Genomic DNA, 24,074 nt, shown 5'->3' with positions numbered 1-24,074 from the left:
AGGAGGATGTTGCACTCAGCACAGACCCACCACGTCCGTCCAAGAGGCAGGCAGTCGACTTTGCAGGTGGTTGGATGGTCCCGGCACTAATCTCTTGGCTAGCCATTGTTAATGCATTTACCGTAAGAGCAAGACAGAGAGGTTTGCCTGTCCTGTCTGCTTGCACGGCTGCTGTTAGAGCTCCCCTTGCACTGGTACCCAAGCTTGCTTTATTTTTGTATTCCTGGGGGGCTTGTGCTGCAGCCAGTTAGATTAAAAAGACTTGCTTTATGGGGCTGCATCAGACTGCTATGGAAACCTAACGGGGCTGTAGATTAGACGAGGGGAACAGTGTCTAGGATCAGACGGGCAGATTCAAGGGAGGCTGCAAGTGTGTGACTTTCTACTCTGTCCTAATGTTCATTTTTCTAAACGTGCATTCCAGGTTGTAAAACCTAAGCTAAAAGCACTCTGCATATTAAACCACTTTACAAATCTCCTTTGAAGCTTAAACTGAGCAGGACCTTTCTGGCAGAAAAGCTCACACACTTTGTTCAGAAACCACTTTGCCCTGTGGCTTTTGGAAGGGCAGAGCCAGACACCCTGTTTGCTGCCTGGGCTTCTAAGCGAGGTGAATGCCTTCTCCCCTGCTGAAAATGGCTGGCCTGGCCACTGCTGACCAGAGCAGAGCACAAAGCAGCTCTTGGCCCCCCGCTCCCCAAGTGACTTGCAACCAGGCATTGCTCTGCTGAAGACTGTGTCTGCTTTCCCAGGGGAGTGAGTGCCTCTTGAGGGTCTCTCCCCATCACACAGGTTTCCTGCCAGAGTCCCCCCTTCCTCTCTCCTAGGAGGTCCTTCTCAGTTCTTTGTTCCTGGGTCTGGGGGAGTTTAAAGAGAGGCAGTCCCTCCCTCTGCCACCTTTTCCATGGTGGACTGGCTCTTGCCTCTTTTTCTACAGGCAGGGAAGCGCCTTTGTCTTTCCCCACTTGTGGGCAACCACATGCAAATCAGCTTCCAAGTGTTGGTGCCAAAGTGGCTTTTACTAGTTCCTGTTTCCGTACCTTCAAAGGGAGCTCTGTCCCTGAACCCCCAGAGGAGTGTTGGCCTCTCTGCTCCCTTTCGCAGGACACTTCCCTTGTCAAGATGGGCAGTAGTTTTCCCAGTCAAAATTCATTCTTCTGCAAGCCAGATTGCAATCACAAGCAGGCAATTGGGTGGATGGTGCAAATTTTGCCATGGAACAAAAAAAGGTAAAGGACCCCTGCAGGGTTGGAAGGGATCCCAGGGATCATCTAGCCCACCCCCTGCAACGTTGGGACTGGAATGCTGGAACCCGTGGACATCCAGTGAAGCCGAATGTTGGGAGATTCAGGACAGGTTGGGAGGTTCGTCCAACTTGGATGGCTTTAAAAGAGTCCACAAATTTCATGGCGGACCCGGTTCAATGGCTATGCTCTGCCCTCAGGGTCCGAGGCAAAAATGCTTCTGGGTAGGACATGCTGCTGCTGTCAGGTCCTGCTTGGGGGGCTTCTTCCCTTTCCGGAGCGCCTAGTGAGGAGACTGGAATAGTTGGGCCTGATCCAGACAACGCGTAAGCTGTAATGACACAGTGGGCAATGGACGCTGTGATAAGAATAGGGTGCCCGTACATAAGGGCACCCTGGAAATGCACGGATTGAAGGGCGCAGGAGGGAGCCGGCCAGCCGTTGCAAAACCGGCGCCCCGCCGTGGCCCGGCCGGCGGTTCTTCTCTCTGCGCTCCTCCCGGCGGTCATTCCTCCTCTGCAGTGGCGTAGCGTGGGTTGTCAGCACCCGGGGCAAGGCAAGTAATTTGCGCCCCCTAACCCGTGGATTTGCGCCCCCTAACCCGTGGATTTGCGCCCCCTAACCCTAACCCCCAGATGTTGCGCCCGGTGCGGCCGGCCCCCCTTGCACCCCCCACGCTACGCCACTGCTCCTCTGGTCGCTGCTAGGGATGCACGACCTGTCTGCAAGGGATTCCCACATGGCGGGGTTGGTGTGGGCAGCCCTCACGACACGCGGACATCTTTGCAATGCAGAGTTGGTCGGCCGCCAGGCCTGGTGCTGGAAAGCAGCTCCCCGTAGAGCCCGTCCCCGGGGATCCTGCCATCTTCCCTTCCGTGGACATGAGCAAGCCGGGCGGCGCTGAGGCGGGAGTGCGAAGAGGCCGGGAATGTGGCTTCTAAGAGATGCTCTTTCCCCTTTGGAAACCTGACAGTGGGGGCAAAGACCGCCGCCCCTGCCCAGCGCAGCAACCCGGCTTGGAAAGGAGGCGGCGGCGGGCTCCCGGCGGCGGGGCGGCCTCGAGGGGGCCAGCGCGTGGCCTCCGCCGGGGATGCATTGCCCCGCCCTCCGCTGCAGCTGGTGCCCGGAGCCGGTGATGCGGCGGCGGAGAAGGTGAGCGGCGGGGTCCCCCTCCACTTGGGGAAGCCCAGTCCTCTGGCCCGCGCCCCGGGTGGGGGGTTGCGAGGGGGGAGGGAGCCGCCCACCGCCCAGCCTCGCGGGCGGCGCAGCCTGGTTGTTGTTCCTGCCGCGCGTCTCTAGCCGGGAGGTCCCTAAGCTGGAGACCGGCGGCGCCAGGTGCGCAGCGGCGCGCAGAGGACAGGGCGACCCTGCCCGGGTCGGGCGCCTTCGGGAGCTTTTTCCTCCGGCTCCGGATGCGCTCTGGCCCTCGGGCTCCCGCCCGTTCGCTTGCCTCCAAAGCCTTGGGCAGTGGAAGGGGTTGCCGGGACTCCAAACTGGCAGCGGGGCCGCGGACGTGGGGCTGCCCCACTTTCTTGCCCTTCCCCTCCTCCCCCCCGAAGCGGCTGCTGCAGAATCTCCCTTTGTAGAAGCCGCGCCGAGTCTGGCCAGACGGCCGAGGCCTTAGCGGGCTCGAGGCTTTGTCCATTTTATAGATGGGAAATAGAAAGGTCAGACCTCGCCCCCCGAAAAGGGCTTCTTCAGAGATGAGGGCACCCCCCTTCCCCAAGTCTCTGGAGCAGAAGCAAGCGGGGAAGGTCTGGTCGATGCCCCTCAGAAAGGAGCTGGAAAACGATCCAGGACCTCCCCTGCGAGGACAGCTTACAACGTTTAGGGCTCTTTGGGTTGGGGGGAAAATTGGATTTAAATTGCAGGGAGAAGTTCGTGAAATGATGGAGGGTGTGGAGAGAGAGAGAAAGAGAGGATCTCTTGGTCACTTAGGGAAATGTATTAGCCATACATTCAGGCCAAATAAAATCAAATGTTCCTTTGCACAGTGTGTACTTGTGGAACTCATTGCCACAAGAGAATGGTGGTAATGGCAATTCTGGTAACTTTTAAAACAGTTTGACATGCCTGGAGGATGAAGAGGGCAGTTACATGGGACCTTCATTCTAGAGGCAGGAAGCTGTTTGCTGGGGTGGGGGGAGAGAGGGGGTGCCAGTCTGCCTTGAGCTGCTCCAACCAGGCTGCCCTTTGGCCCTGACAAGCCCTTGGCTACTCCAGCCACGTAGCTGACCCTGTGGCCAAAGGACTGAGCCATGCATCTCTCCACAGGCCCATGGACCCCTGGTGCTGCCTGCGCCCCCCCTGGCGATGGGGATGGGGCTGTGCCTGGCTGAGCTTTGCTCTGCTGTGCCTGGCCACACTCTCCTTGCTCTGCCTGCAGTCTGGGCTCGTGCTGCGCTTGGCTCACCATGGGGCAGGAGGACCCCCGACCTCTGCAGATGCTGCTTTCTCCCGGAGCCTCCAGCCGCACTCCAGAAGCAACCGGACTCTTCAGCGGCTCCTGGGTGCTGGGCCTGCCAACCTTGCCTCTGCCCAGCAGGCTCCGTTGTGGCACTTCTTCCTCTCTGGCCTGTGGAGATTCTGGCATCGCCTTGCAGAGGGGCTGGGGAGGTCCTGGCAGGGTTCCAGGACGACTGTCCAGTTGCAGCCCCTGCCCTGGGCTGCCTGGCAGAAGAAGCTCTCTTCAGGGGTGCTGGGCCCCCGCCTTCAGCAAGTCTTCCAGAACTACCAAGCCATGAATAAGTACCGGGTGCCCCCGGGGGCCGCACAGCGCCGAGGGAACCCCCATGCCGCTGGGACAGAGCTCTTGTGCCAGCTCCAGAGCCGCGTGGCAGTGACCACGCTCCTGGGGGACGAGGGGCCCTTTGCAGACCCAGAGTGGAGGGGGCTGCTGCCCCGCAGGAGCCTGAGGCAGGAGCTGGGCCCCCTGGGGAAGTGTGCCGTCGTCAGCTCTGCTGGCTCCATGTTGGGCTCCGGTCTGGGCAAGGAGATTGGTGAGTGATGGGGGGGGGGAGCATCCCGGCGGGTGGCTCTGGCACAGACTCCAGGGGGTGAGGGGATGCCTTGCCCTTCAGGAGAGGGCGCCATGCGTCCTGGCACTCGGGAGCATGAAGCAACCTGCCTCTCCTGTTTATGGGAGTCACCCAGCTATAGTTGGGTTTCAGAGCAAAAGAAGAGTGTGCAGGATCAGGCCAGTGGCCCATCTAGGCCTGCATCCTGTTCACAGTGGCCAACCAGGTGCCTGTTATGGGAAGCTCACAAACAGGATCTGAGAACAGGATCCCTGAGTCTCTCCTCCTGAGTCCTGCTGGGTTCAGAGCATGGCTGCCTCCGACTGTGGAGGCAAAGCAGAGGCCTTGTGGCTACTAGCCATTGATAGGAGTTGTTCCCTTCATATCCCACCTCGTATACCTGGCTCTCTCCTCTCCATTTCAAGCAGTTTAGCAGCAGAGTGGCAGCGGCAGCAGGAGGTTCTCAGCTCCCCTTGGGCCTTGCAGCAGAGTCCTGGTTGTGCCTTTTGTGTAAAATTCCATCTGAGTTCTCACAGAAGGAGCTCATTTCACATCCTAGAAATGTTAGCAGAGCATTTCTGTTGGCAAAGTCTCAGGAGGAAACTCCTAACAATACTTTACAGTTACATAATGATAAAATAGTAATAATACTGAAATAATGGGTAATTATCTGGTCTTCATGGGAGTCTGCTTGAAATGGGCCATCTCATTCCCCTGATGATGCAGCTGCCCTGGGACACGTCTTGAGCAGCCCCCCCCCCCCAGCATGGCTGGCTGCCCCTCTCCCCAGGAAGGGAGCTGCAGGTCTAAGAAGGGCCCTGGTTGGGTAGGGGTCTGCCTGCTCTCCCTCCCCCTGGCCCTCATTTTCCTCCTCCTCTTAGACTCCCATGATGCTGTTCTTCGTTTCAACGGAGCCCCAACTACTGGCTATGAGCAGGACGTGGGCACCAAAACTACCATCCGCCTTGTGAATTCCCAGGTGGGCAATGAAAAGGGGGGGCTGGGAGAGGACAGCAGGGTGTGGATATGGGTTTGGGCCAGATAAAGGGAAAAGCCAATTGGGGGCAGCCTAGTGGGGCTGCAGTGTGTGGGGTTATGAGCTTTGGACTGCTCTGTAGCCACAATCCCTGCCCTCCAGCTCTAGGGTGTGCTGAAGCCCCCTGGCGTCAAGAGGCTTGAGGAACCTTCAAAACTAGCAAATGTTATTAATTATGAGATGAACTTTTGTGAACTCAGGCCTGTGTCTTCAGGTGAGAGTTGAATGGCCATGAGATGCAGAAATCACAGCCAGTGATCATCAGAGCTTCCATAAAAAGGCACACCTTCAGCCGCTTACCAGCAGATTGGTGAATAATGTGCTCATCTCGGCAGTGAACACCTGCCCTGGGTCAGGGAACCGTTCGCAAGGAACAGTTGTTGACAGCACAGGATGCTGGTGGCACTGGTAAACACAGTAGGATCAAGAGCTGTTGTCTCAATGTTACCCAAGAATGATGGCGCTGAAGTTACTGCCTTCGCCAGCTCCAGTGTGAGTTTGTGCTCTGGCTGAGGGGCACCTGTGCACTGCCAGGGCTTTGGACGTGGCATCAAGGGGCCTTGCCCACAGAAGTCCCCCCCATGCTGCTCCTCTGCAGGTGGAAGGTGGGTGGATGGGAGGGAGGGTGCATGTGAGCACACACTTGGGTGCAATATGAGCAGCAGTACGTGCCAAGCAGCTCAGAGCAAAAGGCATAATTTCTCTCAGGGGAGCAACAAGAGGATAGAAGAGGGAAGGATGGCCTCTCTGAAAGTGCAGAGAAAGGTGGGGCTGCCCTCTGCCTGCCAGCCTGCCCTTCCCCTCTAGGCTTCAGTGAGCCCTGGGCAGGTATGTGTGGGCTCTGGGCAAGAAAGCTGCACGTAAGGGCCAGCAACCCTGGCGACCTCTCCCTGCCCTCCCCTCTCCGCCTCTTCTTGCATCTGAACAACCTTCTGGGATCCTGGAGTCAGGCCCGTTCTGACCCGATCCGCCCCCCTCTACCCCACAGCTGATGGCTTCTCCTGAGCAGCATTTTCTGGATGACCAACTCTATGCGCAGGGAGCCTTGGTTGCGTGGGACCCAGCTCCTTTCCCAGGGGACCTGCAGGAGGTGAGACCCTCTCTCTGCCTTGTGCTTGGGGCAGGACGAGATCCGTGGGTGCCAGGGGAGGGCAGGGGCATCCTCTGTGAATTACACTCCCAGGACTTGATGGGCTACTCTGGCACCTCCTGCCGGCTGTCAGGGCAGGGGAACTCCCTGCAATTTCCCTCTGGCTTGAAGGATGAATGCCATAGCTAGGAGGAAATCAAGAGCCAGAGACCTTTGCACCAAAGATGGTGGGGTGGGGTGAAGTGAAGTGAAGCTCTGCTCCACACTCCCCTTTCTCCCTCTCCCGGCAGTGGTTCGAGGCCCCCGACTACCCCATCTTCAGACCCTTCCGAGCGATGCGCTCCCAGAGGCCCCAGCAGCTCTTCCACCTGCTGCACCCGCAAGTGCAGTGGCAGCTCTGGGGGCTGGTGCAGGAAGGGGCACCTGAGGCAGTACAGCGGAACCCACCCTCCTCAGGGCTGCTTGGTAAGGAAGGCACTCCCCTCCCTCGTGTCTCCCAAGGGTGCTCCCTTTTGAGTGGCCAAGAGGCACCCTTCCTCTTCCTCCCTTTTACTCAGAGCTCCTGAGCCCTGCTTTCCTTCCTCTCACTGGTTGGGGGCGGGGGCGGCTGATGTTACTCCTGGGCATGAGGTGTGAGGCACTTTCTACATTCTCAGGGGGACTCATCAAGCACCAACTTTCCAGCCCTGGTGAAAGAAGTTTCCTCCTGGCCCCCTCCTCTGCTGCCCTGCAGGTCCTTCTTTGCAGCGGCCCCACCTCCATCTCTCCCTCTTCCAGGGACGGTGCTGATGCTGTCGCTCTGTGACCTGGTCCATGTCTACGAGTTCCTGCCCTCGCAGCGCCAGTCTTCACGGTGCCACTACTACCAGGACTTTGTGGATGAGGCCTGCACACTGGGTGCCTACCACCCGCTGCTCTTCGAGAAGGACCTGGTTCGCCGCATGAACCAAGGCTCGCCGGCTGACTTGGCCCGGCTGGGGCGGGTGACGCTGCCTGGCTTCCGGGCCCTGAATTGCACCCTGGAGGAGTAGCAGCCTGGCCAGGGAGGCATGCCATGAGGGGAACGGGACACCCCTGCTGCTTAGCGGCCTGCAGCCCCTGGGGGGGAGATGGGGGGAAGAGGAGGAGACAGGAACTGGGGTCTGAAGGGCGCAGCCAGACCAAGCCATGGCCCAGGTGGGGGTGCTCCCCACAGACATCTCATGGGCCCCCACAGTGGGTGGAGGGCACAAAGGTCCCCCTTGCAGGGCGTAGACGGAGGTGGATCTTCCTTGAAAAATATGAAACTGCAGCTGAATCCCAGAGGAGCCCCAGAAGCGACTTTGGTTCATATTGCTTTAAAAAATGGGGTCCAGTCAACCCCCTTTGAGTCCCATGACTCAAACTGATTAATTCTGGGTGCTCTTTCTTTCGACAATCCCAAAGTTGAAGAGTCAGGTGCTGCAAGCTGGCCATTCTGCTGTAGAGCACTCCATCTTGTCTCCAGAAAATGATATAGCTTGGAAACTCTCAGGATGTGAATATGTTGCTTGAAAAACCAGGAAAAAAGAATCATAGAATCTTAGAATTGGAAGGGACCACGAGGGTCATCTAGTCCAACCCCCTGCAAGACTGGAATAAAGAGTATTTTATAAAACGTGCTTCATGTAGTATGTATTCTCATAGGTGTCTATGATGGAATATTATATTAACTGTGGTCTTTTCTAGGTTTTATTTCATCGTTCAATGATGCTTCATGCATGTACTGTATAGAACATTTCTCTCCTTTTCACCCTCCTGCACAGACATATAAAAGCATAAATGCATAGAATTGGAAGGAAGCTGAGGGTCATCTAGTTCAACCCCCTCCAAGAAAGGAATCTTTCACCCAATGTGGGGCTCAATAATTATAAGGCATCAGACATTTTTATTCACCCCAGTGACTTGGACAGGTGAGAAAATCCAAGACAGCCGTTTTAATCCATATCAGAGATTTTTTTAAAAACAAAAAACAAAACTGTTGTGATCTGTTATGGAATGACCCTCTTGAAGGTGGTCACAGGGGTGACCCAGAACTCATTGCTGATTGTCAAGCCCCCCCCCCATAACAGTTCAAGTTTCGGGTCCCATAATTGTAGGTCTGTCACTGTCCTGCAGAATGGTTGCAGGTATGCAACAGACAAGCTTGGTAGACGCTTCTGGAAGCAAGGTTTTTGCAAGGCATCCAGCCCCAAGCCTGAGACCAAAAAACCAAACTGCCCGCCAGGAGGAAAAAGACACCAAATTCACATGGAGCACAAGTGTGCAGGAAGCCACCTCACATTCCCCCTCTGTCAATACCCTTCTGACTGTTCCCTGAGAAGCTGAAGTCCTTCTTCGTATAGACTTCTATGCTGTTTCGTGGCACTTTTTTGCTGATCCATGGCTACCAGCCACAATGGCTGCATTCTGCTTCCACAGCTGCAGGTGGGATTCCTCTGAATACGGCACAAGCAGGACCTGAGTGCAGCAGCAACTCTCCACACTTGCAATCTGCAGCAACCTCTGAGACCGGAGATAATGCGGAGCCATCATGGCTGGTAGCTCCTGGTCGCCTCGTCCTTTGCAAAGCCACAGAAGTTGGTGGCCGTCACAACCTCTTGTGCTGTGTGAAGAAATGCCTCTCTTTGTCCACCCTGAATCTTCCAGCATTCAGCCTCACCCAATTACTATGCACTCTAGTATTGTGAACCAGGAAGGAAAACTTGTCTCTGTTGAAGGAGTTGGGTATGTTTGGCCTGGGAAAGAGGAGACTGAGAGGAGATAGGGTAAAGAAAGGTAAAGGTAAAGGACCCCTGGACAGTTAAACCCAGTCAAATTCGACTATGGGGTGCAGCACTCATGTCTGCTTTCAGGCCAAGGGAACTGGCCTTTGTCCATAGACAGCTTTCCGGGTCATGTGGCCAGCAGGACCAAACCGCTTCTGGCGCAATGGGACACCGTGATGGAAACCAGAGCATACAGAAATGCCGTTTACCTTCCCGCCACAGTGGTACCTATTTATCTACTCATGCTGGTATGCTTTCATACTCAGTGGCGTAGCGTGGGGGGTGCAGGGGGGCCGGCCGCACCGGGCGCAACATCTGGGGGTTAGGGTTAGGGGGCGCAAATCCACGGGTTAGGGGGCGCAAATTACTTGCCTTGCCCCGGGTGCTGACAACCCACGCTACGCCACTGTTCATACTGCTAGGTTGGCAGGAGCTGGGACAGAGCAAGGGGAGTTCACCCCATTGTGCAGATTCTAACTGCCAACCTTACAATTGGCAAGCCCCAGAGGCTCAGTGGTTTAGACACCTGCGCCCCATGGAGTGCCATCTTCCAGTATCTCAAGGGCTGTCACATGGAAGATGGAACAAGCTTGTTTTCTCCTGCTTTGAAGGGCAGGACTCAAACCCATGGCTTCAAGTTACAAGAAAGGAGATTTCAACTAAACACCAGGAGGAAGACAATAAGAGCCCTTTGGCAGTGAAACGGTCTCTGCTTCCTGGGAGGTTTTTAAGCAGATGTTGGATGGCCATCTGTCATGGATGCTTTAGTTGACCTTCCTGCATTGTAGAGGATTGGACTAGATGACCCTTGGGGTCCCTTCCAACTCTACAATTCTATGATTCTCTGACATTCTTGCCTGTGCTTCAGCTATTGTTATTCCCCACCCCTGCCACCCTGAAGATTAGTTCAGGGTGTGACCAAGTGTGACTGCTGGCAGCATGTTAACACCCTGGACATGTATATTGGCTGCCTCCCAAAGTTTCATCACGTCAGGACAGACAACCCAGGGTGGTGCATGCTGTTTATGGGGTGGGCTAAGCAGATAGACTTTAAAAAAATAAAAGGGGGCATCTTCATGCCACTATTTATTCAAATTTCTAGGGTGTTTACCTGATAGTCTGTCTGCAAAGAGAGCCCACAACTATTTGGGCAGGAGGGAGGCATAGATGTGGCCACAAGTCACTCCCTGGCCAGTTTCTGGCAAGTAGATGTAAGCATTCCAGTCTGGTAGCATCATTTCAGCTGCCAAGAGTCTCGACTGTCCTCCCACAGAGGAGAAACCCTAAACTGAAATTCATATTCCCAGTTGCTGGATTTGGGACTTCTGTGCGGACACCCTTTTCTCTTTCACAGCAACTGTTGAATTTAATATTGAAACAATCCCTCAGCATTTAAAGGTAACATCCTGTCCCTGGTTCCTGCCCAACTTGTGTCAGCCATATGCGTTTTGAACGACAAACCTCCTGTAGCCCCCACTGCTTGCATGTGGGGCTCTGACTTGTCACGAGAGCTGGTCTTACGGCTGCCACAGGCCCTCCAGGAGGCCACTCATGGCTTCCTTTGCGGTTCCATGAGTTCGTGAGTTCTTTGCGGTCTCTGCTCCCTCCCTGCGCACCCCCAGCGCCCAGGCACAGCTAACGGAAAATGATCTGAAAGTGCTCCTCTGAGGCAACCAACTTCCCAGGGATGTGGTTTCTGCCCAGCGGGTGGCGGGGTGTGTGTGTGTGTGCTTCAACCTTGACATTTTGAGAAGCAGGAAGCCAGAGGAGATCTGCTGAAGATGGGCAAGCAGGTGGTGGCTCTTGCTCCGTGAAGCCGCTTCTCCCCTCTGCAACTGGCTGCTCTGAGATGTGAAGTAAGTTTTGTGGGAAAGGGGGTGGGAGGAGGAAGAGCCCCTTTGCCTGTCTAGCAGGGAGGCTGCTGGTGTGAAGCCTCGAAGAGGAGGGAGGCGCCTCCTGGCCCCCCGCTGCCCAGGCTCAGCAGGCAGAGGCAGGAGCCTAGCTGCCTCTCAGCTCCCTCGCCCTTCCTTGCCGGCTGGCCCAAGGCAGGAACTGAGAGGATGGGGGGCATGGGGCAGCCACACAAGCACAGGTCCCCCAGGCAGAAGAGAAGCTGGACAATGGCTGCTTCCTCCAGAGGGCCTTCAGGAAACCTGAGGCTGCCCTGTCCTTCTCCTCCATACAAAGGCCAGTGGTTCTCATGGCTGACCCTCTCGGTGTACATGTAGGGCCAGCCCATCATTTTACTAAAAGCAATGCAGAATTTATAAATTGTTAGAAAGACATCACTGACTTATTTTAATAAAATATGCATGCCACTCGATTGTAGGGAAAAAACTCAAAGCGGTTTACAAAAAATATAAAATGATTAAAAATCACTTAAAAAACCTACAAACATAATATATAAAGTTAAAAAGCACAATAAAATAGACTAAAACAAATTAAAACTCCTGCAGACTTCTAAACAGCTGGGTAGCCTTGGGGAATTCCAAAGTGTCAGTGCTGCTACACTAAACAATCAGGTTCTTACTGACACAGTGCAGGTATGATGTGGCACATGAAAAAGGGCCATTTCCACCAACTGAACATGCACGGTAAGGCCATCTTGTAGGTAACTGGTCCCAAGTTGTTTAAAGTCATTATATCCTAAGAGAGAGGCTGGGAACAGGAGTGTTCCAGCCCGACAAAGAGGTAAAATTTCTAGGTACCCTCAGGGACTGTGTCCTAGAACAGCTGGAGCCCAGCAGAGGCAGTGGTACCCAGGATCTGGTGTGAAATGTTAAGTGCTGTTGATCCAGTTTGGGCTGAGTGTTCATTAGTATGTGGATGAAACCCAGCTCTACCTCTCTTTTAAATCAGAACCAGTGAAGGCAGTGAATGTCCTGTGTGAGTGTCTGAAGTGAAGTTACAGGGAACCAGGCAGAGGGCCTTCTTGGTAGTGGCACCCGCCCTGTGGAATGGCCTCCCATCAGATGTCAAGGAAATAAACAACTATCTGACTTTTAGAAGACATCTGAAGGCAGCCCTGTTGAGGGAAGTTTTTAATGTTAGATGTTTTATTGTGTTTTTAATATTTTGTTGGGAGCTGCCCAGAGTGGCTGGAGAAGCCCAGCCAGATGGGCGGGGTATAAATAATAAACTGTTGCTGCTGCTGCTGCTGTAGGGACCACTGTGCACCAAAGCAATATAGAGCTCGATGAGACTTGGCAAGAGAACCTAGCACAGTCACGTTAGGCTTCGAGAGAGGCGCCCTGACTGGCAAAAAGGAAGTTGAGGGGCAAAGTCCAGAAGGTCAAGCTCCTCAAAGTTCTTGGAAATAAAAGAGGAGGAGGAGAAGAGGCTTGGGAGTTGTAAAAGCTCAGCAGGTCAGGCAAGATAGCACAAGGGCCCAGAGGATGCCTTTGTGGTTAGCAAGCAGAATCAGATAAGCCGTGAGAGGCAAGAAGACATTCTTAAGAAAACCAAAACGCCACCCACATCAAGGGAACCAAAAGGGACACAAAACTTGGGGGGGGGGACGCAAGCGGCCAATAAGGGATCTGAAAAATAATAATAATTTAAAAAAAAAAGAATTCTGAGGCTCACATTGGTAAAACCATAAAGACCAACAGCAACAAATTCTTTAAATGTGTTCGTAGAAGGAGATGGCCCTGGGAAGCAGGTGGGCAGGTCCCTTTTGTTTTTCACTTTCATCCTTCCCTCAGGGGAAAGGTTTCTTGTGAACACCACCCTCCACAAGTCCTATCAGCCACTCCCTGCACCCCACCATCTGTTTAAAAGCAGCTCTGCCATCTTTCAGATTTAATGTGCCAGTATTCTCATTTGTGTTGAAGAGGAACCCATCATTTGCACAGGCTCATCCCAAAATGCCCCCCAGCACCCAACAAATTGAACCCCCTGCTCCTGACATCACTGTCTCACCCCCACAATCAGACTACACAGCTGTGCCTGGCTGGCCGACCCTGCACATGGATCTGGTAGCATTTCAGAGAAAGCTACCTTGGCGATTTCTCGACAGCATACCTGGCAACCTGAAGCTTTCCTCCTAGGACTTCACAATTCAATTTCCCCATGTCCTTGGAGCCAACATGCACACCCCCAACACTACAGACCAGGCTAGCTAGATAGCAGATGAGCAATGCCCAGACCATCATTCTCCATGATAGCAGGGGAGCCATCATTCTGAGAGCATGACACAGCTCTCTTGTCTCCAAAGGCCTTATCTACCAAACTTCCTGCCTCTCTCAGTTACTCTAGGTCACAGAATCAATATAAATATTTCCAAGGACAAGGAGACACCAAGTACTGAGTATGATCACTTTACTGATACACAGGAAGCTGGGCGGGGGGGGGGGGACAGAAGGAAGCAGCTGAAAGGAATGAGTCACGGTACTTTAGTTGAGATTCCTAATGAGGGAGGAGTTGTACTAGAGGATCCTTGGGGTCCCAACTCTACTGTTTCTCCAGCTTCAGTTGTCTCTATACTAATCAGTGGCGTAGCGGGGGGGCAGGGGGGGCCGGCCGCACCGGGCGCAACATCTGGGGCTTAGGGTTAGGGGGCGCAAATCCACGGTTTAGGGGGCGCAAATCCACGGGTTAGGGGGCGCAAATTACTTGCCTTGCCCCGGGTGCTGACAACCCACGCTACGCCACTGATACTAATACACAGAACATGTGAAATAAACAAAAGGAACTTGAGCTCTTGATATGGGATGGAAAATATGACCTAATAGGCATTATTGAAAACTGGTAGGATGAGACTCATGAATGAAGTGTAGAAGTTGGACTTGGAGCATGGAAGGCAGGTTAAGAGTGTTTGGGTAAATGTTATAGGATAGGAAAACAGCAGTGACATCACTGTGGGAGTCTGCTATAGACCTCCAAGCCGGACTGAAGACTTGGATGAGGCCTTCCCAGAGCAGATGACTAAATATTCACAAATAAGAGGGAGATCAGCTCCCCTGATATCTGTTGGAACTCAAACTCTGCCAGGAATGTAAGGTACTCAAAAAATTCTTTGATTTTTGGAAGTCGCAGTCACCTTGGGTGGAAGTGACTACATCCTCTTAGAATCATAGAATTAGGAGCCCTTAAAGGCTTCTAATCCAACCCCCTGCCATGCAGGAATCACTACTAAAGAATCTCTGACAGGTGACCGTCTGACCTTTGTAGAAAAACTTCCAATTAAGGAGATTCCACCAGCAGAAAACAAGTTTGATCCATCTTCCAGGTGATGGCCCTTCAAATATTTGAAGATTGTCATCATGTCACCTCTCGGCCTCCTTTCCTCCAGGTTCAACATCCCCAACTTCCTTAACTGTCTCTCATCAGACTTGGTTTCCAGACCCTTTGCCATCTTGGCTACCCTTTTCTGCCCACCCTCCAGCTTGTCCATCTCCTCCTCCATCTGCCAGGGGTTCTTGAACTGAGATTCCTGCATTGCAGGGGGTGGACCAGCTGTCCCTTGGGGTCCCTTCCAACTCTACCATTCTATGATTCTAAATAAACCAGGAACAGACAGCCAATAAAAAGTTGGGGGGTCGCAACTTAGCAAGACACACAACTCCTTGTCTCCTTTCTCCAGGGAGCGGGTGCTAGAAGGCTGGTGCAGGTCAGCAGCTGCCGCCCTCAGGCTTCCTGCAGCCCTCCAGAGCAAGCCACAGAGCGAGACTGGCAGCGATGAGCCCAAATTGCACCAACTGCACCCGTCCAACCGACCAGGCCTTTGCTGGCATGTACGCCCTTATCTTTGCGGTCGGCCTCCCTCTCAACATTGCAGCGCTGTGCGTTTTTGTTTTGGGCCGCGCCGGGCGCTCCATCACCATCACCTACATGAGGAACCTGGTGGCCTGCGACCTGCTGCTTCTGGCCTCGCTGCCGCTGAGGGTGCACTTCTACGGCTGGCGGCCTCAGCTGCCTCAGCTGCTGTGCGAAGTGGTGGGCACGCTGCTCCTGGTCAACATGTACTGCAGCATCTTCCTGCTGACCTGCCTCAGCTGGGACCGCTGCCTGGCCGTCTGCTTCCCGCTCAGTCCAAGGGCCCAAGCCGTGCGCCAGCAGGCCAGGTACATCTGCGCAGGGGTGTGGGCCTTGAGCATCGCAGGGACCATCCCCACCTACGTCACACAGAGGAAGCAGGGGCAGCACATGCTCTGCTTCGACGAACGCCCCCACTACATCACGGCCCGCGGGGTCCCCACCGCCATGGCGCTCACCTTCGCCCTGCCACTGGCCATCATGGTGACCTGCTCCTGCCATCTCCTGCGTGCCGTGCACCACAGCGGGGCCGTTCAGATGGAGTTGGTCAACGGCACAAAGATCCGTCACATGGTGGGGACCAACGTGGGCATCTTCCTGGGCTGCTTCTTGCCCTACCACATGGTGGTTCTTCTATACCAGGCACCACAGCTGCAGGGGGAGTGCTTGGACATGGCCTACCAGTGCGCCCTGCTCCTGGCCTGCGCAAACGCCGCCCTGGACCCCCTGGCCTATTACTTTGCCACAGAGACCTTCCAGCACCTGGTGCCATTGGATTACCTGCTCAGAGGCTGGGGCTCCCACAGCAACCCACAGCAACAACACAGCTCCCACAGCAACAACACCAGGGGCACGAGGAACCTTGGCCAGCCCTTGAGGGCCCAGGGTCTCCTTGGGCTGCCCTCGGGTGAGGAGATGCTACCCTTGGAAGGGGCAGAGGCCACCAGGGCAGAGGGAAACGGCAGCACAAGCATTTGTGAGGTTGCGGCTTGACTGGCACAGTTGTGGGTGTCTGGTCCTGCCCTGCTGCTCAAGGAAGGTGGTGCCAGAAGCATCGAGGCCGCTCATGCCAGGAGGAAAGGCTCCCCCAGGGGGGCTGGGAAGGGTACAGAATCCTTGAGCTGTAGAGCTGGAAGGGCCCCAGGAGACATCTAGTCCAGCCCCCTGCGATGCAGGTAGCAGTGCGCGTTACCAGTAGCAGAGCTCGTCCCTTCAGTCTCCACAACGGCTTCATGGGGGCAAGAATTGCCAGAGAAGAGTTGCTGTGCTCCTTAGCCTTGACGCTCCTGTGCGGATCCTGCTTTTTCTAATCAAGAGTTCACCACTTGCTTCGTGTGATTTGCTGCTGGTTCTCTCCTGTCCCACACCAACCTCTGTCTGCCTTCCCAGCAACCCGGCCAGAGTGTGGCGCTGCCTCTCAGCTTCCTCCTCCTCTGTCTGGGCTGTAGATCTCAGCTGGGGGGGGAGGGGTTGGCTCTGCCTGCCATTGGCTCCAGCTCCACCTCCGGTTGGCCTCCTTCAGGGGGTGAGGGCGGTCTTGATCCCACACCCTGAAAATCCTAGATGGCTTGTCCCTTCCCAGCCCAAAGAGCAGCCCATCTCTGCCCTAAACCACTTTGAGATTAAAAGAGAAATAAATTCAGCTGCAGACAGAGCACATGACAGTCCTTTTATTCTTCTGCTTCTTCGGAAGTAACATGGGAAACAGCTTGTGATTCGTCTGCCTAAGGCACTGGCAGGCAGGGCTCCCCATTCACCCCTCAGAAAGGAGAAGGCAAGTGGGCGGCCACGACCCCCTCCCAGGATGCGCAAGGCTCCTGTGCTCTGGGCCCGCCTCCCTCGCAAGGCTGCCACCACCCTCCTTGGCAAGCCCTCCCCCCGCCAAAGAGGCTGCCCACCCGCCCATTGGCCAAGCGACATTTCCTTCCATTTCCCCAAACACTCTAATTTGGAGGTGGGTCTCCCGGCGGAACTGGGCAGCAGCATAGTCGCCTAATGCTCTGGCTAATCTGTGGAACTCCCTGCCACAAGATGGTGGCGCTGATGGCCCCTGGCTGGTCGGCTTTCAAAGGAGAGGCCCTCCTTCTGCATCCCCGGCCTCTCCTTGCACGACTTCCCAGGCATCTGGGCCCAACAGCCGGTAGTTCCTTCCGCGATACGTGCTCACATCCTGGGCACGGCTGGCGCGCGTCGCTTCATAGATCTCTCGCACCGCCGGCGGGAGCGGGGGGAACCCTGCGAGGAGGGCCAGCTCCTCCGCGTAGCTCCACTGCTGGGCCCGGAGGCGAAGGAAGTGCCGCGCCAGACCCCCCTGGCGCAGGTGCCGGTCCAGCTGCGCTTGGGCATCGGCCTCCATCTCGGCGGCGGAGGGCAGCGGGCAGCCGCCCTTCAGCACCGCCAGGGCGAAGAGCGCCTGGCAGTGGAAATGCGGGAAGGGGCAGATCTGCTGGCAGACGCCGACCAGGAACAGCGACGGGTGCCGGGGGGCCAGCAGGTGCCGGTACAGGGGCCCCAGCCCATACTCCGTCTCCCGCAAGCCCAGCTGCGCCAGATCCAGGAAGGGGAAGCGGTATTGGTAGCCCGTGCAGAGGATCAAGGCGTCGGCCGGCAGTGCAGAGCCGTCCCCGGGCACCACTGTCTCCGCCGACACCCGAGCCAGAGGGGGAACCTGCAGCACGTCCCGGGGCAGCCCGCGGACTGGGGGGCCCTGGTGGCTCAGCACCACCCGCGCCGCCAGAGGGGCCAGCTGCAGCGCCAGGTCGACTCCGGAGGGGCCGGCGCCCACCAGCACCACCCTCTGCCCGGCAAAGGGCTCCGGGCGCCGGTAGGAGTGGCTGTGCAGGAGGCGGCCTGGAGAGGAGAGCAAAAGGCAGGCAGGGGTGAGTGGGTGCTGCGGGAAGGGCATGGCTCCCCCTGCCCGCGAGCAGCCTTCTCTCGCCCGCAGGGCAGCCCACAGCTCCTCGGGCGCTCCAGCCCCCCGCCCTCCCCTGGCCAGGGTCTCCCCACCTGCTCCGCAACCCCAAATTAGTATAGTCCACCGTTTATGGACAGATCCCAGGGTGGAGTGCAACATTAAGAACAGATTTTAGGAAGCATCATAAGAAGAAGAGAACAGAAAGGCTAGTAACAGGCAGCACAACAAAAGATAACCGTAATAAGAGTTCCCCCACCTTTAACAGGGGGAGGGGGTTATAGGGTTGCTTTGGCTTTTGTTTTTATTGTGGATTTTGTGTTTTCATATTGCGATTTTATGTTGTAACCGCCCTGAGGAGTACAGGGGGGTATACAAATTTAATGAATAAGAATACAAATTCGAATAACAGCAACAGGCCCTAGATTATTTAATGGCTAAAGATCGGGACAAAGAGGAATGTTTTTGCCTGGCGCCTTAAGGCATGTAATGATGGTGCCAGGCAACCCTCCCTGGGGAGAGGCACTCCACAATCGGGGAGCCACCACAGAAAAGGCCCTTTCTCTTGTTGTCACCCTCAGAACCTCTCTGGGAGGAGAGGAGGGCCTTCTCGGTGGTGGCACCGCCCTGTGGAACACCCTCCCACCAGATGTCAAAGAGAAACATAACTACCAAACTTTTAGAAGACATCTAAAGGCAGCCCTGTTTAGTGAATCTTTTAATGTTTAATAGGTTATTGTATTTTAGTGTTTTGTTGAAAGCTGCCCAGAGTGGCTGGGGAAACCAGATGGGCAGGGTATAAATAATAAATTAATAATAATAATGATATTAAAATGTGACCACCAGAAGGAGACTCTGGACAGACAAAAGGAACGGCTTATCCACACAAGGCAAATTTGCAGAACTGGCAACAAGAAGACCTGCCCTCAGCTTTAAAGAGGACCTGCCCACCACTGGCTCTTAGTCGTGTCAGCTGTACAGAGCCTTCAGCTTCCACAGCAGTCTACCTGTGAAGGTCAGGTACTGGGGAGAAAGGGGGGAGAGATGGCCTTCAGGCCCTGCTTGGCCCTGGCTGCCCACTGTGGGAAACGGGATGGGGGGGTTACATCGGAAGAGCCCCCTTTAGCCTGGCCAGGCTGCTGCCTCAGGGCTCCTCCTTGGTCCTTACCTTGAAAGCTGTCCAGGCCAGGAATGGGAGGGATGAATGGGTTGGCATAATGGCTGCAAAAACAGGATTGTCAGGACACATGACCAGCCAGGTCCCGCCCCTGCCCCCACCTCTGCCCTGATTGGTTCCCAGAGACTAAGAGAACATGATTGCCGCTTCCTGATAAAATTGGGAAGCGGGGGTCCTGAAAATGGTCCCTGGCCCTCCCCACAGCCCAGCCAGTTCCAGCCACCTTGGGTACTTGACATCAGCCAATGAGATTCCTGCATTGCATGGGGTTGGACTAGATGACCCTTGGGATCCCTTCCAACTTTACCATTCTGTGATTCTATGACTGCACCCCCCCCCCACGCTCAGTGTTGAGAATCCAGAGCAAAGGAATCCCAAGACTCTGCTTGAAAGACCTCCAGTGGTTGTCCTAGGACTCTTACCATCTGGTTGTCCTAGGACTCTTACCATCAAGGTGTTTTGCCATGCCCCCCCCCAAAGCAACCCTCTAGCCCTCTTGTGTGATCATGTCCCCTGCTTGGTCTTTTCCTTTCCAGGCAAAGCACACCCAACCCCTTTCACCTCCCCTCCTCGGACCCTCTTTCTTGTCCCTTCTGACCCCATCCCTGCTTGTCTACACTCATAAAGGACAGGGACCATAGGAGGCCTGACTGATGCAGGACACGGGTGAAGATCATTCCGTGAAGCCTCAGGGTGCAGCTAACTCACACTCTCCTTGCAATGATTTCTGCGGCTCCTGCTGCCAAGTCACGCTTCCCCCTCCCCGGGCACAGGGCCAAAGGGATTTTGACTTTCATTGCTGAACTCACCCAGTGCAGACCATGACGGCATCAAAGTGCTTTGTGACTTTCTGGGTTGTCTCTGGCCGCTGCTGTGTGGCTGTGACCTCCCAGCCCCCTGGCTGGCCCTCGCTGCTGGACACAGGCCGGATGTGGCTCACCTCACTCCGGAACTGCAGGAGGGAGAAGAAGGCCCTCAGGCAGGGAGGGGGCCAGCGGAGACCCAGCAGTGGGCAGGGAAAGGCCTCTGGGGGGCAGAGGAACTCCTTGCTGGGACCAGAGAAGCCACAGCTCTGGAACAAGCTTGGAGAGGCTCCCGCTGAACCCCTGGAGATGCCAGGCAGCCCTTCCTTTCTGACACAAGATGGTGGGGCATGGCCCGCCTGAGAGTCCCTGCCCCAGATGTATGGGGACTGCCTATTCCGAGCTCTTGTGCGCGGATCCTGTTCAGGCATTGTGAGAACAGGATGCGGGATGAGATGGGACATTGGCCTGATCCTGCGGGCTCTTCTTAGGTTCTTAGTGGCCAGAGAAATGCCACATGCTCAGGGGTACTCTTTATGTTGGACCAAAAAGAGATCCTGAGTCCTTGCTGCTGTGGCCTCCCCCTCCCTCTGACCTACATCATCCAGACATCATAGATATGTCACAGAAAAGGTGGCGTCTCAGGTAGAACCTGAGATCCAGGCCTGCCCATCACTCAAATATAGTATTTCACACTTACTCCATCACAGTACAAAGGAAAGCATTGACAGTTCTCTGGCCCCTGAGTCAAGTCAAATACACCCCTTCATCCCATTATGGGGCAGATAGGCATTGTGATTGTGTCAGACACTCAGTCTGACACTCTTTGGGGTCATGACTCCTTGGGAAAGCCCTGCGGAGTGACTGTCCATCCCAGGGATTATGGTGGGCTCTCTCACCCCTCCCCTTATACCTCACTTCCCTGGGTCCTACATGCCACTGGAACTGAGAAGATTGATACAAGTAATTTCTTAAGAATTTCTAAAGTTTTCCCAGAAAGCCAGTACATAGATAGATTTTTCAGTGAATTGCGACATTTGGTTCTGACACTTTCCCTGTTTTCCTTTGTTGGAGACCTGGGGCTCAGAGCGGAGTCATGGGCTCCTCCTGCAAATTGAGCCGAGCTTCCCTTGCAGATGCCTTTGCAGATGCAGTGGTACCTCAGTTTTCGAACGTAATCCATTCCAGAAGACCATTCAAGTTCTGAAACATTCAAAAACCGAAAACTCAAAACGGAATCCTCAAAACAGAAAACTCAAAACGGAAGCCGTGTGGCACATTTGACTTCCAAGGCATGTTCGAAAACTGAAGCATCTACTTCCAGGTTTACAGCATTCGAAAACCAAAATATTTGTCAATGGAGACGTTTGAAAACCGAGGTACCACTGTTTGTTGCTCTTAATTTTCTAAGCATTAGGGGGTGCTATCAGGGATCTGGAGTTTATGATTAGACAGGCACTTTGTGAATGGAGTTCTGAACCTAAATGAATGAGGTTTGGGTAATGTGCAGCGAAGACCCCTGTCCTTGTCTTGTGGTGAGGCAAGGCTCATGGTGGGGAGGCCTCTCACCCCCCCCCAATTTCCCAGTAACAGACTCAAGCGCCGCCACCCCACCTGAGTCTCACCTGGATGTGGTCGTAGACCCCAAAATGCTCCGCGTAGCTTTCCAGGTAGGCCAGCACATCCGAGTGGTGGAGGAAGGAAGGCAGCGCCGGGTCAAAGGGGAAGTCAGGAAAGGCCATCACCTCCTTGGGCAGGTTGGTCCTGGGAGGGGGAACAGGGCGCAGCCGCAGGATGAGCTCCCTTGCCTCCCAGGGACCCAAGACACACACATGGGGGTGAAAGAGGGGGCCACGTCCCCGGGTGGCTACCTGAGGTCCCGGTACATGCTGGAGTGAGTGGGCCGCCCCTCAGCCTCTTCCTCCAAGTAAACCCAGGTGCCTCCCAGGCAGCCAGAGGCTTCGAACACCATGGGAGGAGCAAACGTCTCAGGCGAGGCAAGGATGTGGCGGGCGACGCACAGACCAGCAGCCCCTGCCCCAACCACGGCCACCTGCAGCTTCTGTGACGCCATCTTGCTGGAGGAGGAGAGAGAGAGAAGGGGAGATGAAACCTGCACTTGGTTGGCCCCACAGCAAGAAGGGGAGGGCGCCTCCTCTCCATTCACAAGAGTTTTCCCAGGGACAGACCCCCAAGAGAAGGCCGGGTGCCCCCTCAAGCCATCAACTGTAGCGTCTGAGGTTTGGTGGAGTATTTTGTAGAGACAAAGTGCCACGAGAAAAAGGCCAGTGCTTTGCGTCCTGCACACTGCCATGTCCAATGCAGGTCAACTTCTATGAGGACTAGAAGCTTGCCTGCATTTGACTACACTTGTAGTAGATCCCTTCCAACTCAACTCTGTGTGGAGTTGGCAGGCAGCTGGGGAAGCGTGAGGGGACAGCCAAGCAAGCGGGTCAGTGCCTCGTTTGTCTCCCCTGGCACAGAAGACTTCGTCAGGAGTAAGTGGTCAAAGCCAAACTGAGAAAAAGCAAGGGGAATGCAATGACCTCTGCCAAGGAAACGCTGCAACTGCCTGGACTGGGTGCTGTCCAAGCTGCTTGGGAAGGAGCAATGGAATGGAGCCGATTCCAGGGACCGGGCAGAGATCCGCTTGAAAAGCCCAAGGGGCAAAAGTCCCCAGAAGCCGGATCTGGATGGCTGTGGCCTGGCCAAGAGGGCTGCAGGGTGCCAAAGAGCAGACAGGGAGGAGGGTGCCAGGCTGGGCCTGCCAGGGCAAGAGGGGCCTGTGCTGGAGCTCCCCCCCTCACTGTGCCCCCTTGCATGGGGGTGACCAAAGGGTAAACAAGTGGGCTGTGTCTGCCCCCCCCCCTTCCTGACACTGTCTGAGCTGCGCTGTGAAACCTGAAGCCAGAGAAACACCATTAGGCACCTGGTGGAAACGCCAGACTCATGGAATGGGAGAGTTGGACGGGACCCCCCAGGGTCATCTAGGCCACCCCCCTGCAAACTGACCTGTGATCTTCCGACGAAGGGCGCCGTCGACATTTAATAAAAAACGTAAGCAGTTGAAGGCGCCCCGCTCACCCCCAGTCAGCCGCTCTCGGCGGCGCTCGAGTCTCCCCGCCTCGTCGGCGCCCCCCCTAGTCCGCGCTTCCCGAGCCCCGAGCCCAGGCCGCTTCTCTCCGCCGCTGCTCGGGGCTGCCCTGCTCAGGATACCGCGCCAAGCCCGCGCCCGACGCCGGCGCCCCTCTCGCCCGGCCGCCAGCCTCTGCCCCCGGAGCGGGTCTGGCTCGATCCCCTACCTTCTCGGCGGGGCGGAGGGTGGCCGAAGCCCCTCGGAGGGCGGGCGGGCGGGCGGGGGGCGCTGCTGGCGGGGTCGCTCGCTCGCTCTCCGCCGCGGGGGCTGCTCTGCCGTCGGAAGTGGGCGAAGGCGGCGCGGAGGCACCTTTGGTCAAGCCCAGGGAGGGACGGGGCGGGGGGCAGGCCGAGCAGCGGCGGCCCCGCCCTCGACCAGCCGAATTCTCCCTCCAGGCCCCTCTTTCGTGTTCCCCCCTAGTCTTGCCTCTAAAGGACAGATTTCCTTGAGTGTGTCCAAAGGGGCATCCCGGGAGCCCGCCCCGTCCCCGGCTTCCTTTCCCTTCGCCCCTCCGCCCCCTCGGACCCTGCGGAGCTCCGCCAGAGCCAGGCAGCACCCGGCGGCGCCCTGCTCACTTGGGCCGAGGAAGCGCCTTCACAACCCGCGGCTTTGTATTTCTAATTATCCTCGACGTTGCAAATTAGAGTCTCTGGAGAGCCTCGCGACGGCGGCAGGTCGGGCTGGGCAGGCGGCGGGGGGTCTCCCGCTCTCCCGGGGCTCCTGGGGGGGGGGAGGAGGCGGAGGCCTCTTGTCCCCGCCCCTTGGACGCCTCCCTCCCCACAGGCCGCGCCCACGGGGACAGGGCTATAAAGGGGAGGGCGAGGCGCCCTTTGACTCCCGGGTGGAGCGCGCGCCGCCGGGCTCCTGGTTGGGAGCCGCTTGCATTTTGGTAAATGAGCTGTAACGCTGTCCGAGCTTTTTAAAATTACCGGTAATTGTTACATTGTTTTTAGGTGAGAGCAACGAGGGAGCAGGTTCCTCTCTCTTCTCTAAGTCGCTTGGAAACTGTTCTGAATTTGAAGGGGGGAGAGAATCTCCCATGCCCTCATCCAAAGGCCCTGGTTGTCTGGGGAGATTTATCCACAGACATTAGCAAATTCAGCTGCTTGAAAGAAAC

The 24,074-nt window shown here is 55.8% G+C and overlaps 3 protein-coding genes across 6 annotated transcripts; 2 read left to right on the top strand and 1 right to left on the bottom strand.

Annotated features, from left to right (window-relative positions):
• The first annotated feature begins 1,964 nt into the window (after positions 1-1,964).
• Positions 1,965-7,701, top strand: LOC128411557 (beta-galactoside alpha-2,6-sialyltransferase 1-like). Its single transcript, XM_053383988.1, has 6 exons — positions 1,965-2,396; positions 3,519-4,243; positions 5,143-5,240; positions 6,286-6,387; positions 6,678-6,852; positions 7,165-7,701. Exons 1-6 carry the CDS (start codon positions 2,335-2,337, stop codon positions 7,416-7,418), a joined length of 1,416 nt encoding a protein of 471 aa, XP_053239963.1. The 5' UTR covers positions 1,965-2,334; the 3' UTR covers positions 7,419-7,701.
• Positions 7,702-14,852: 7,151 nt separating this feature from the next.
• Positions 14,853-15,923, top strand: LOC128411608 (lysophosphatidic acid receptor 6-like). The gene has a single exon (XM_053384045.1). The coding sequence runs from the start codon at positions 14,853-14,855 to the stop codon at positions 15,921-15,923; it is 1,071 nt and encodes a 356-aa protein (XP_053240020.1).
• A 662-nt stretch (positions 15,924-16,585) lies between these two features.
• On the bottom strand, positions 16,586-23,586 carry LOC128411558 (uncharacterized). Of its 4 annotated transcripts, none has more exons than XM_053383990.1 (6): positions 23,533-23,586; positions 21,693-21,899; positions 21,447-21,585; positions 19,828-19,970; positions 19,010-19,062; positions 16,586-17,780 (listed from the first exon to the last, which is right to left on the bottom strand). In XM_053383990.1, exons 2-6 carry the CDS (start codon positions 21,893-21,895, stop codon positions 16,996-16,998), a joined length of 1,323 nt encoding a protein of 440 aa, XP_053239965.1. In that variant the 5' UTR covers positions 21,896-21,899; positions 23,533-23,586; the 3' UTR covers positions 16,586-16,995. The 4 variants fall into 4 exon arrangements, with proteins under 4 accessions (XP_053239965.1, XP_053239964.1, XP_053239966.1 ...); XM_053383989.1 differs by lacking the exon at positions 23,533-23,586 and adding an exon at positions 23,124-23,461; XM_053383991.1 differs by lacking the exon at positions 23,533-23,586 and adding an exon at positions 22,834-22,856.
• Positions 23,587-24,074: the final 488 nt, after the last annotated feature.

This window comes from Podarcis raffonei, chromosome 3 (assembly GCF_027172205.1).
Source record: "Podarcis raffonei isolate rPodRaf1 chromosome 3, rPodRaf1.pri, whole genome shotgun sequence".
Taxonomy (NCBI): domain Eukaryota; kingdom Metazoa; phylum Chordata; class Lepidosauria; order Squamata; family Lacertidae; genus Podarcis; species Podarcis raffonei.
Note: the sequence above shows the minus strand (reverse complement) of the source record. Positions and strands in the feature narration are given on the sequence as shown.